The sequence below is a fragment of the Zeugodacus cucurbitae genome, chromosome 6 (assembly GCF_028554725.1).
Source record: "Zeugodacus cucurbitae isolate PBARC_wt_2022May chromosome 6, idZeuCucr1.2, whole genome shotgun sequence".
NCBI lineage: Eukaryota > Metazoa > Arthropoda > Insecta > Diptera > Tephritidae > Zeugodacus > Zeugodacus cucurbitae.
Window position 1 is genome coordinate 52,936,816 of NC_071671.1, and position 13,913 is coordinate 52,950,728.

Consider the following 13,913-nt stretch of genomic DNA (forward strand, 5'->3'; position numbering starts at 1 on the left):
TACAGCGCACATGTAAATATATTAATTTCAATCTGTTTTGTTTTTCTTTTCACAAAATACAACTCACTTTCATTTCCGGAAATTGTCCGGTGTATGTATTCAACGGTATCAATACTTGATCTGCCAATTTATGGGCGAAGTCTTGCCAAAGACTCTCGGCAGCGCCAGTTTGTGCTTGCAATGCTTCATAGCCAACCCAGTGCGGTTCATAGATTTCGGAAATCGCATCCATTAGCGACTTGGAAGCGGTTTGAGCGGCTACAAAAGTGAGAAAATGAATTATTGACTTCATAAATAACTGAGTGTTAGTATTATATTGCTCGCCACTCACCGCGAATACATCTGATGTAGTTGTTGAACTCCTTTTGTAATCTGTTGGCGTTTGTTTGTTGACGATTGAAGTTATTTAAATGATCATCGAAAATATCATCGGCAGTCCGGTCGACTTTGCCCAAATTTTGCAAAATCTGTAAGAAAATTAAGGGAGAAAATTGAGTGATTATATTTATATTATTATAAATTGAGTTCATTATGTCAAATTCTAAATTTTCTTTAAATTTATCAGTATAGTTTGATTGGGCTTTCCCACCTGTCCACATATTCTACAGACAAACTAATAATTGAGTAAATAATAGACTAATTTAACTTCTAATTTACTAATTAATGATAAATTGAGTATGTTTGAACAATAAAAATTAATTAATTTTTTATTGTTTCAGCAAATTGACCAAACAAAAGTCAATTATCAATTTTCTTTATATGAATTAAATTAGATAATTTGATATTGACTAAATTAACAGCTGTCTGAAACGTCTGGTATAACAAATGTCTTCTCTAACTAATTGACCAGGCATTTATGATCATAAATCAATTAGTAATTTAACCAATCCATGAAAGTAGAAAAATTGCTAATTGACGAAATTAAAATGTGTTTGATACATATTTTATAACAAACGTCTTCTCTTCGTTATTATAAACGTTAAATGCTCTTTAAATTATTATTTTTTAATTGTTTCATTAATTGGCCAAGACCAATAAATCAGTCAATTAACTAATTGACTAAATTAAGAACTGTCTAAAACGTTTTTTATAAAACGTTTTTTTTATAAAAAACTTACTAAATTAAGCAGTCTAAAAATCCTTTTAGAACACACATCTTATTTTTATTATTCCAGTCTAGTTCTCTTTGAATTATTTCTACTTCATTGCCTTATTAACCGCGCCCGATAAAGTAGTTAATTTACTAATTGACTAAATTAAGAGCTGTCTGAATTGTCTTTTATAACAAATCTCTCCTGTTTGTTGTGCCAAAAGCCCTCTTGAACTGCTTCAACTATTGTCTACAAGTTATAGGAGAGTTAGTTCTCTGTAATTTGCTATAAAATATGACACCAATAGTCTTTAATTGTTTACACTCCCACAAGTAATACGAGTAGCCACTGTAAGTTGAGAATTTTTCCAGAAGATTTCAAATTGCAAACACCAACGCGACGATTTTTCCTCAACAAATCAAAATAAATATTAGAAATCAAATTGTATTTAGCTGAAGAATCGAATTTTCCATAAATATTTATGCGCACTGAATATTATTTATTTGTGTTGCCCAAGACTTTTTGCTAAAATCGCCGTAAATCGCAGTAAATAAACAATGCACTGAGCTGCAGTGGAGTGTTAGCCGTGACTTTGATGTATAATTGCCATATAAGTATATTTTTGCTTTAGACAAGTACATTTTATTAATATCAATTTCATACATATAATGCGTGTGTTTACAGTCTTGGGAGGGATAATAGAAGCACTTAGATTTCAAAATTGGATTGATTTCAAGTATAATCAATTATGGTCTTGGGATGGCTTTTTTCCAAAGGCGTGGGATCAATATTTGAATTATTTCAATAAATAACAGTAATTTAACTCTAACTCCAATTAAAAAAATATTTTTTTCCTTATTTTTCCGTTTAATACATAAACCATCTCCACTATTTTTCCCCAGCACTGTCAGCGCATATGCTCCCATAAGCAAATTTGCCATTTTTTGGTTTTCATTTCAATTTATTTATTTTAAACGCCCGTAATTTGAGCAACTCAACGTGCACGCTTTTGTAAATTTGATAAATTGCTTACAAACAAACAAAGCGTGGAGTTTCGCATATGAAGCCAGCGAGCGAGCGAGTTTAAGTGAATGAGTGGGCAAAATGAACTTATGCGCCACAGGTGTTCAATAGCAAGCGCAGTTTAGTGGCGGTGAACGGTGTATTCATTGCGAGTGCGAGTTCGAGTTTGAAGTGAAATACATACATACAATCATATGTATGTATATAGTGCCATTTCTGCACTTCACCTTGACATTGCTGCGTCATTATTTTGCGAACTTCATATGAAAAGAAACTGCATCTGTATGTAATATTATCTGGAAATATTACAATGGATATTAAATTATATATATGTATGTATTAACCATAAGACTCCATCTAAAGAGTATGCTAGGCTTTGACTAAAGAGAATATGCAATTATTTTTTTCTTTAGAATGAAATTTCTAATTCAGTATATCAAAAATAAGGATAACAGTATTAAACATTGATTTATATCCTTTTATATTGCGATTAATGTATTCGAATATAAGTATACTCCACACATTCATAACAGTCCTGTAAGGTGCTCTTTGGAGAATTTTTTCATCTCTCAAATTTTGATATATTTAAAACAGCTCTTGAGTTGTTGTTATTCAGCCTTTCTAAATGGATACATAGGACTCATATACATAGGTATACAACACCATTTATAGACATTTTAACTCAAGACACTGTGAATTATAAATATAATGCAGAGAAATTACGATAATAGGCATTATAGATATAATACATAGAGATTCTTGTCTTGTTCGGAAACTTTTTTTTGTGTCTTCAAGTATCTATGTCCAAACTATTTAACGATTATACTAATTTCAGCTTATTTTGCTAGTTCCGTTATTTTAGCTATTCTCAGGAGATTGTTGCCTTAAGTCCTTTTTTAGCTTCTACTATCTACATATCTATATATAAGAGTGATTTAGAAGATATTTGGAACTATTTATGAAATTCTTTGGACTCACTCTACTTCGTAATTTTTTAATATACATATAATAACACACATTCTTAGATATATACATGTATGTATTATATATAAATTCGTATAAAAATGTACATGTACTTGTTTAAAGTTTTGATCTATGTACACAAAAATTGAATGTATAAATACATAAGTTACTCATACGACATGTCGCCCCTTGAGATTTTTCGTCTAACCATTACTATCACCCAGTTAAACAACCGTCACTTAACAATCATTCGCTATTAACATTCATTTATGACTATAAATACCTAGGCAATAAAAAACTGTATCTTAAATATATATATATAATATATAAATCGGAAAGGTGTTCGAAATATTTTTGTTTAATTTGCTAAGGAGCTAAGTTGACATATATTCAGAAAAAACCAAAATGACTATTACTTCACATGAGGCCAAATTGATAGTTTTTGTAGACAGCATGGGACTTTATATAAAACTATTAGGTCCGCAACTTTGCTTCCGCCGTTTTCCAATAGATGTCTCTAGGGTCAAGCACTGGTCGATTAAATCGATTTTTTTTTATATCGATTTTGGACATTTGTGTTAACATTAACCCAACAAAATATTTGCAGAGATCTGTTTGCATCCCAAACTTATTCTCAAATGAAAATGTCGCTTTTTGAGCCGAATTGTCGACATTTGCGAGAAATTTTGCTTTTCTTTTTTAATTCCAAGAAAAGTGCGGCAGAGGCTTATCGAATGCTTTCGGAAGCAAAGTTGTAGATCTAACATTGCTTTTTAGGAAATTCCTGGAAAGAATTATAAAATCTCAATATCTTAAGTAGTATATTTTCTAAAATTGCACTGTAAACATCCAACAACAAAGTATACTATTAAATTTTTCATATCTCATTAGACAGCAATAACCCGTTATGCAACCATTTATTACAAGTACCGCCCACGATCTTAATGTTACTGCGCGTATTTTAGGCGCCCATTTGCCGCCATTGTCTACAATTATATTTGATACAATAAAACTAACAATTTGATTGCATCAGAAAATCCTACGCAATTCAAGGTCGCTTCGACATTAATAACAACACTGTTATTGCTTTTAATTATTGATCAGTACTTTGTTGTAATGTAAATAAACCAGACACAACACTGTATGGTAAATGTTGTGGAACTCTTGGAAACAACGAGATTGATTTGGAACTGTGTGGTTTTCAATTATTTCAAAAATATTAAAATTTTTTATAATAAAACTAAGCGAATGGATTGGCCTGTGGGTTAAAAAATGGGAATAAAAGTTAAAATGTACCCAAGACTCTTCTAAAAACTAAAAAAAAATCAGTTAAAAATGCAAGCGTTACGTCAAAATAAAAATCAAATTTCTTGTCATACAAAATCAAGCATCAAATTTACATACATACTTATAAATAAGAAAGTATGTACATATGTCTCTTAGTATTAAGCGTAAATTCATGTTAGTCTGATTCGCATGATTTGTACTTTTTTGTCTTTGCTCTGCCACACTCACTTGTGCTCACTGCCGCTCCGGCCTCTTTTTGACTAGCTGGTATTTAGCTAAATGACGACATGTTTTCAAGCATTTTCCTTTTAGCACAAAACTCACATCTCATCATCGCTCTTTTTGTTGTCTTTTTTTTATTTATAAAGCTTTGTGGTCTTTAGTCAACACGCGCGCATATTTTTAGCCCTGAGATGAATACGGCATATGCAGATGAGTTGTTGGATTTTGCATATATTTGTATAGTATATTTCTTCTAACAAATATATAAAGTTTGTAATTTCTTTTGTTTTATAATTTAATAGCCTATATTTCCGCTGAGGGATTGTGAAACAGGTTTTTTTATTGGAATTTAATATAAATTGTTGTTAAATTATGTATTTATATTTCAACTATCTTTAATTATACCACTAATTAGATTTATACCAGTTGATTGTACGACCTTCTTGTTTTCACGAATATAAGAATATTCAAAATTGTATACCAATTTATTGAATTTATACCAGTTAACTTTTCGATTCATTATTTTCGAAGTTACGACTAAAATAAGAGATTTTATGTTTATACCAGTTTATAAAATTTATACCAGTTTATAAAATTTATACCAGTTGTTTTTTCGACTAGTCACGCTTGTAGTTGTTTTGAACATAAGATAACTTATACTTGATTATACCAGTCTATTAAATTTATACCAGTTCATTATTCGATTCGCTCCTACTAACATTAGGTAATTTTAACGCAACGAGAAATTCAAAGTAAAACCACATAAAATCATTATTAATTTCCCCAAGTAAAAATTAATAATTCTCTAAACGGTATTAATGGGCACAATTTCATCTCCTTTCAACATTTATTAATGACCTACACCCAGACATGGGCGCTTGTCGCATGCATTTAGCTAAGTGGGTCAGTGTTCAACGAGTTCCAGCCGCACATTTGAACTTAATGCGAATAATTAAACGTGTTAAATTGAATGCGCTTTTCACTAAAATACTCACACAAGTCAACACATACATATGTACCTACACACCCATGCAATAAAAACCCTTATACATATGCATTAGAAACATTTATAGGCATGTAAGCACCGACGTGTAATCTAGTATAAACGCAGCCCCAGCGCATCTGTTAATATAGAATAAAAAACTGTTGGAAGTAAATAATGATGTTAATGGCATGTGTGTGTAGAGGCAGGGCAGTGCTGTTAAGTGGCGCTCTCGATGAGACAAAAAGCCAAAAGGAAACTGCTTGGCCTTGTAATACTTTTTACATAATGACAAATGTGGTTGCTGAGAGTTCTTTTTCGGAAATAACGGCACAGATTAAGTAGGGCAATTGGCTGTTGGAAGCACAAACGAAGGGTTTTTAATTTTTTGTTTGGTTTATTCGCTTATTTTAAAAGGTCAAAACGAAATTTAAGAATGCCTGACGACAAATTTAGTGTAATGATAAGACATTTTTAAAACAAAATTAATAATCGAATATAATTATCAGGGTTGTTGTGGTATCTGACAGTTGTCGGAATCGGAATTCAAACCGACAAAAAATTCTGGTTCGTGTCATGAATTCTGATATTATTGGTTTGATGTTCGAATCAGAAATTCTATTGATTTTAGCTGTCATGGTAACCAATTTTATCGGTTGAACTATCAGAAACAAACCAAGAGCAGTAGGGCTGACAGATTTGAGACATTTTGTTCAAATTTATTTTGATTTGCCGTTAAAACGCTTTGGAAAAAAATAAAATATTCTAAGAATTTTACAAAATAAGTAATTCAGATTAGATCATGGAAATATCTAACTTTTTATATAAAAGTTAAACAATATACAGTGGAACTTCCATAACTCGAAGATCTCCATTACTTGAACTTATAAATTGGCAATAGCGTTTAAAAATCAAATTTCATACAAATTTCCTTCCATAAGTCGAATTTCTATAACTCGAAGTCATCCATAACTCGAACTCTTGAAGTGGCATTGGAAGGTAATTCCATACAAATTTCCTCGAAGCTTTTTTGTGGATTATGGTGATTCGAGTTCCACTATATATATACACTTAAATATGTAAATTTTTACATAAGAATAATTTCTATTTTTGACTTCCTTTGAGCATAAAGCGAATTACTGTGATTCCTTAAAACTTTCATTTTTTCGCGCTACTTTCATTGCCAAATAAAATAAAAGCGGAAATAATTTCTCATTTTAATTATATTTTTTGGGTTTAATGAATATTTTGAACTAATTATATGATTACAATTCCACAAACATGTCTTGCTAATTTTTCCCCATGAATAAATAGCAGAACAGCTGATTCGAATATTGGTTTGCTTATATTCGAAAAGACGAAAATCCAATCAGATTCTGTGACACCAATGAAAATTAGGTTTGCCATTCTGACATTCAGCAAATCTATCTTGGATTCCACAACACCTCTGTATATGTTGGATATTGAAAATTCGCAACATTTTTGATGAACAACGAATCGAAAGCAAAAGACTGATGTACTCAAATAGAAATGAATAGATAGTCCTTGATCTAAATGGTTGGATAGTCATTGATCTGGTATAAATTCCGTTGTTTTATAAACTTGACATTCCCCGCTTTGAAAATTACTTACAAGTAGTAAAATCTTACATATTCTTATAATACAAGTAAAAATCTTTCAAAATTGTTTTCAGCTGTCATTTGATGGTGAATATTCCATGTTTCGCAAAAACCTTTTTGTTTGCTGCAATCTTCGAAAGTATTTTCGAAAACAATAAACTAAAAATAAATAAAACAATTAGAGAACAGAAGAGGCCAATACGAAATACCCAGTTGATCTCAGTAACAGATAAATCCTCTTTCAATACAGACTTTGTACAATTCTAAACAAATTTTGCAGTGTTTCAAAGTCAGGTTAATATATCCAGACAGCTCTTTAATTGAGTCAATGAAGAATATTTTTAAAATGTATAAAAAATGCTAATTGACTCAATTATGAAGCTGTCTGAAACGCAAATTAATATTCGTTGAAGTTTTCGAATATTTAATGCGAATTTTGCAGCAGTGGTGTTTACAAAATAGCTTTACTTTCGAAACAGATTATAAGTAATAAATTCCTTCTTGAACTCTCTTCCTGAAATACAACGAAATGCTGCATAATGATTTCAAAAAAATATACATCAAAAGGCACTTTAAAGTAAATTATTATATTTAAAATTTCCATCTTTGTTACTTTATCTCGATTATAACTTTAACATACACATAACCCTGATAGGCAAGCCTTATCTCTGTATTTAGCTTAACCATCTACATGCGTATGAATATACTCGAATGTATGTAGATAACTGGCTAGAATAATATTTAAAATTCGTTTATCACGCGCATTTGTTTAAGCAGTTTTGCTCGCAGTAAATTAAAAAGATAAACAGCAACAAAAATAAAATAAAATAAAATGAATTAGACGCATACAAAGGCGTGTAGCACCATAGAGATATATAGAAAGAGATGTAGATATTCAATTTTTTTTTGCTTATAATATGTTTATGTGTGTTTAAAATACAGAGAACCTCTGACTATATGCAAATATGTTCTAGCTGTTAGAGCAGAGAAAGAATAGCAAGAGTTGCGGTAAATAAAATCTAGAAATACCCAGAAAAAGATTACGTTAACAACAGGTTGTAAAAGTTACGAAATGCAAAAGGCAATTTAACGACTAAAAGCATACAAAATATTACAAACTAAAAGTACTTTATGCGCTCACACATTTCTACACATATACACAAACGTAGATAGATGTGAATATGCACATAAATGTGTGTTTTCGAAACGCTTATTCACTTTGAAAATTTTTTCGAAATCTCTGCATTGACAAGTCATCAACAACTGGGCGACATCTGAGCTGAAATACGCAGACAAGCGTTCACAGCGCTTCTAACTTGGCCAAATGTGATGAGGCGATAGGAAGCATATAGTACATAAATACATACATACATAATAGAAATATATAGAGAATTTATATATTAAGATGTGCTTTCAAACGAAAATATTTTTCTTGCTCAGCACAGAGAAGAGAGTTGCATTGTGAAGCAATGCTGAGTGCCTATGAATAAAATTGCTTTCGAAAACTGTTTTCTATAAATGTCATATGTTTGTAATGATTGTGGAACACAGCAAGTGCAGACTGTCAAAACTGTCGCGTGTTAAAAGTGAAAAAAGATATGAAAAAATTAAAAAAGTAGGGGAAAATTGAGTTCGGTCGGAAACTAAAAGTGATATACATATGGGTCAAAAATCGCTTCCTTAAAAAAGTCTTTGAGACAAATTCGAGGTCTACGAACAGAGACTATCAGATAAGCTATCAACTTTTCGAAATCGATATTTTTCAGAAACAAAAATAGAACATTTTCGCAATAATTTTTTATTTTCGAAATTTTCAAATTTCGAATAAATTTCTGCACAGGGAAAAATTGAATTCGATGCATAATTTTGTTGGGAGATTGAGTTATAATTACATTATATTTTTAGATATAAATAAAAATTGTATACTCGAATTTTCGAAGATAGCATCGAAATAAATATTTGGATTCGAAATTCGAAAAAAAATCATTTTTAAAATAATAATTATTAATTCCCGGATATTGTTACAAAAAAATAAAAAATAAATATATATATTATATATAATCTCTAAATTTTCTGCTTAATTTTTTTTTACATACGTTTTTTTTCGATATAACTTTGTTTATTTTTTCGAAGATGAAACTTTGACCTTTCATAGCAGCTGTCATATAAGCTTGACCGAAAAGTTTTATACACCATTGAATTAGATTATATCGATATTTCGGATTTTTTAGTAGCTATATGCTGTAATTAAACATAATTTTTTTAAAAAGTCCCTTTTTCGAACTTCGAATCCAAATATTTCGATTATGGAGGCTAACTTCGAAAATCTGAGAATACAATTTTTTTACTTAAGACTGAATCTTCTGAGAAAATTTAGTTTGGTTCAATACCCAGAAAAAAATGCGATTTTGTCGTATAGAGTCATTTATGTCGAATATGTTTGGACATTGGAAATAAAGAAATAAAGTAAGCGAAGTGAAAAAAGTACACCGATTAAGTACATAATATTTATATACATACTTTTATTAGTATACATATGTATCTACACTTAAATCTGGGTACTTCAACTACAGCATATGTACATATGGACGCTTGAAATTATATTTTCTGATTGATTTTGTTTATAGGCGAATGGTAATAAATATATAATATTATTGAAAGAGAGATTGTTGATTGAATCAGATTGCTGGATTGTGTTTGAAAATGATTGGAGATCTCAGTCTCAAACAAATACTTTCAAGAAGTGTATGGGCGACATATTGGTTGTAAGTGATCATATACAATTTTATATGAAAACTCTAGACCATTGATCTCCCAAGAGACTTTATTTCTCGGTAGTTAAGAGCTCTGATCAGACTGAAATGCGAACGATGTCTCGCCTTAATTTGTATTTTGGATGATAAAACAACTCAGACTTTGAACAACAACTGCATACTAAGAGGCTGGCATAGCTACACAGTGAGTTTAAGCTTCCATAAATTTTACAAAGTACCGCCTTATCCTACTGAGGTCAGCCTTCAACTCAATAGAGATATGACAGTCCCACTCTGCCAGAAGTAATACTGAATATAGAACAATAGTGGCTGACCCTGGAACGTTTGAATTGTATAGATGAAATTGCTCAGTATTCGGATGTATTTTTAACATATAAAAATATGCAGCTTCAACTTAAGTTAATATAAAAGTTAGAAGAAATCTTTCAAATGAAGCTTACTCCCTCAGTTCAATAATATTCTCAATAAAATTTTTTAAATAAATTTTAAACATTTTTAAGCCGCATATTTTATAAATTAATAAATATTTATGATATATCAAATTTTTTGCAACAGTTCACAATATCAAAAATACTCGCGTCGATCGTTATTGACAGCGAAAGTTCCGCACAGTGCAGCTCAACTTGATTAATATTCAAAAAATGCGTCTGAGAAATGTTTGTCTTTTTATTTTGCTGTTGCCTTTTATCACTTGAATGCTTTTAATCGATCGATAATGAAATTCATAATGTGGCCACTTAAATAATTAACGCATTTATATGTGTAGACAATTAAGAAAACAAGAGGTGAAGAAAAAATTACAAACACATACTTGTTTTTACGAATTTGTATTTGTTTATGAAATATGTAAGAAAAGAAAAAAATGTAATAATAAAATGTTAAAATATAAAAGAAAATAAATTAATTATGCACCAAAATCACGTTTGACAACAACGCGCCGATCATTTACATTATTATTGGCAATCAAAAGTGAAAGGAATCGCTGCCAACAGTAGAGCTTGTGATGCGAAGAAAGTCGAAAAGGAATTTTGACTTTAAAGAAATCGCCTTGAGGTTAGGTACATTTCAAGATAAGAATGTCATGGATATATAGCTAGGATAGTCAAACGAAAGTATACTAGGAGACGCAGATGCTTAGAGTGAGAGGTAGAGAGAGAGAGGGAGAGGAAAACAATTCCTAAAGATCATTAATAGAGTTACAGTCGTAACTAAAACTACCTCTCTGTTAGACTCATTAAATCTCATCTTTCAGATCAGTGATACGTCGGAAGAAATTCTTACTTTTGTTTAATAAGTAGGGAGTATCTGTTGGTCCAATGTCAGGACTTCATTAATTAAAGAGATCGACTTAAAAAAGGTTTTCTAACGAGCTAGCTTGAAAATTAAAGCTCGAGCTAAGTTACCTTCAGATATGCCAATAAGCGATCAGTTATAAGACAATAGATATACCCTATAAAAACACTACAACGTTCTGGGAATTCCTTCTAGAAGATCTACAGATTGCAAAAATTCAGTCGAGCTTCTAGTTTCCAAAAATAAGTATTTCAGAATCGCAATGCAGACATAGCATACGCAGACATTTTCAGCCGAAAGCTTAAAAGCTTCCAAAAACTGAAGCTTTTCCAAGTCCACCTAACATTCTTTTTGTTTTAGGTCTAATTTTAAACCAGGTCGTTCCACAAAACCTTACTATTTCTAATAATCACTACCTCATACTTAACTGAATTTTCATCAGAAAACTTTGTGTTTTAATGAAAGCTTTCGATTATGACGCAAAGCACTTAACCATTAGATTAATTCGAAGTTGTTGGAAAATTACGGAAATGCGGTAGCCGTTGGCTTTCCATTTCCGATAAAAAGTAACAACTCAATTATGTATAACATAGTATCTGTCTCCATTGACAGCCGCGACTCACATCTCTCTTTCCCACTCGATCATTTCATTTTAATACAACAAAATGACAAATAATATCCATACAATTAATTGAATACAGACAGTTTTCCGCTTAATCAAGTATATAGTAGCGACATATGTTTCTTTATTTGTGTTCAACGAACGCCTTCATTGTTTTTATGAAAGAGACATAAACGGTAATTTCTATTTTTTATTGGAAACTGTATATTGGTACAGTTGGTTTTTCTAATAAATAACACTAAAGCATTATGCAAATCGACGGCCCACCACTTGTAGTCATTTGACATGAAACTAACTCGTGCCTAAAAGATCAACAACACAGTTTTGTAGGCGTCTGTGACGTGGGTGTTGAGCGCGGCGTCAGTCCGAGACGAAGAAAGTGTAGTTTTGACATAAACTAGCTGTGAAACTAGATAGTTTGTCATGTCTTTCCTCATTTGTTTTATGTTAAAAGTAGCCAAATATGGTAATTCGAAGTGCTAAAAGTTGGTTCAAAACCATGTACGGTAATCGAATATGGTTCATGTTAGTTAGATGCAATGATGACTAATTTTTCATTTTTTTCGGATCAGAGATTTCGTATAAGTCAACTAAATTCTCAAATCGTCAATCCGGAATAATAAAATAGCTGTAGCAGAATGATGAGATATTAACCCTTTCATGCCAAATGTTGCCTATATGCAACATTGTACTTACCGGCTTTTAACTCTCGTTATTTAAATATTTTTGACCAGCGGTTTTTTCAATTATGTAGACTTATGTGTTGTGCAAGTTTACAGTTACATTTTTTGTAATGAGCTGTGCACGTATTCATTCTGTTGGCCTTCTCCGCAGAGTGGAATTGTCAAAATCGGTTTCGCGAAAAAGTTATACTGAACTGTTTATACAAAAAGTGCTCAAAAACATAAAAAAAAAATGTTTTATTTTAAAACAAAATGAACTATATAAATAAGTAAAGATAAGAGAGTTATTTAAAAAAAAATTTTCACGAGAAAAGTGTTTAGTTTTTTTATAATAATCTAATTTGTGCCTATAAGCAACATCCTGTAACTAATGAACCAGGATACATAGGACTTTGAAATTTTTATCACTTCATATTTGAGTTAAGGCTAATATATATCTGTCCTAAAAAAATGTTAGTTTAATATGTTTAATACCTAAGACAGACATATGGTTTCCATACTATAATAGGTACTACAATAAAAGCTCTAGAAACCATGAACAAGCATAGTGACACACATGTAGTATATTGTACTATGTTTACATTCATCAGCTGATACAAATAAATTCAAGCAAAATGTAATTATGAATAACAGGTAGGAAAATTGATCCTGACTTAGTTATAACTTCAAGCAATCTTAAAATATTATTGCCCAATATAATTATTACATATTACATATTATATATTTTCACATCATTTTTTTCAAATTTTGTTTTTTGATTTCAATTAATTTTGAATTTAATTTATTTTCTGTATGTCAAAATGTCAGAAAACATATGATTGTGGCAGAAGAGCTTAAAGCTTTCGGTGTGTTCAATGCAATCCATTGTAGTACATTTCACATCACCACAAAATTTCAATGGTTTTTAGAACTCTATTGTAGTACGGAACACCATTTGCTTTCAAACAAAATTCGGAAAATCGGTGATACACATATGGTTTCTGAAGCATACTACAATGTATACTACATGTCTGTCTCAGGTATTAGGGACCATAAATCTTCCGCAAAACCTTTCTCTCGAAAACTCCTAGTGCCGTCTCATCGGATGTTGACATCGTCCACGCTTCTGCACCGTAAAGTAGGACGGGAATGATGAGAGACTTGTAGAGTTTGGGTTTTGTTCGTCGAGAGAGGACTTTATTTTTCAATTGCCTACTTAGTCCATAGTAGCACCTGTTGGCAAGAGTGATTCTGCGTTGGATTTCCAGGCTGACATTGTTATTGCTGTTAATGCTTATCTGTACTCACTAAATCTTAAAATAAACCGATTTCACTAATTTTTACCATCTCTATCCAAGACTATACGCTCACTTAA

General features: G+C 31.0%; 1 protein-coding gene across 11 annotated transcripts in view; it reads right to left on the bottom strand.

Moving 5' to 3' along the window:
- The window catches only part of LOC105212608 (amphiphysin), a 78,755-nt gene that overhangs the window by 14,557 nt on the left and 50,285 nt on the right, over nucleotides 1-13,913 (bottom strand). For all 11 annotated transcript variants that reach the window (XM_054233578.1, XM_054233575.1, XM_054233573.1 and 8 more), the window contains exons 2-3: nucleotides 332-467; nucleotides 68-258 (exon numbers count right to left, since the gene is read on the bottom strand). In XM_054233578.1, the coding sequence (XP_054089553.1) occupies nucleotides 68-258; nucleotides 332-467 (327 nt within the window). The remainder of the gene's footprint in view (nucleotides 1-67; nucleotides 259-331; nucleotides 468-13,913) is intronic.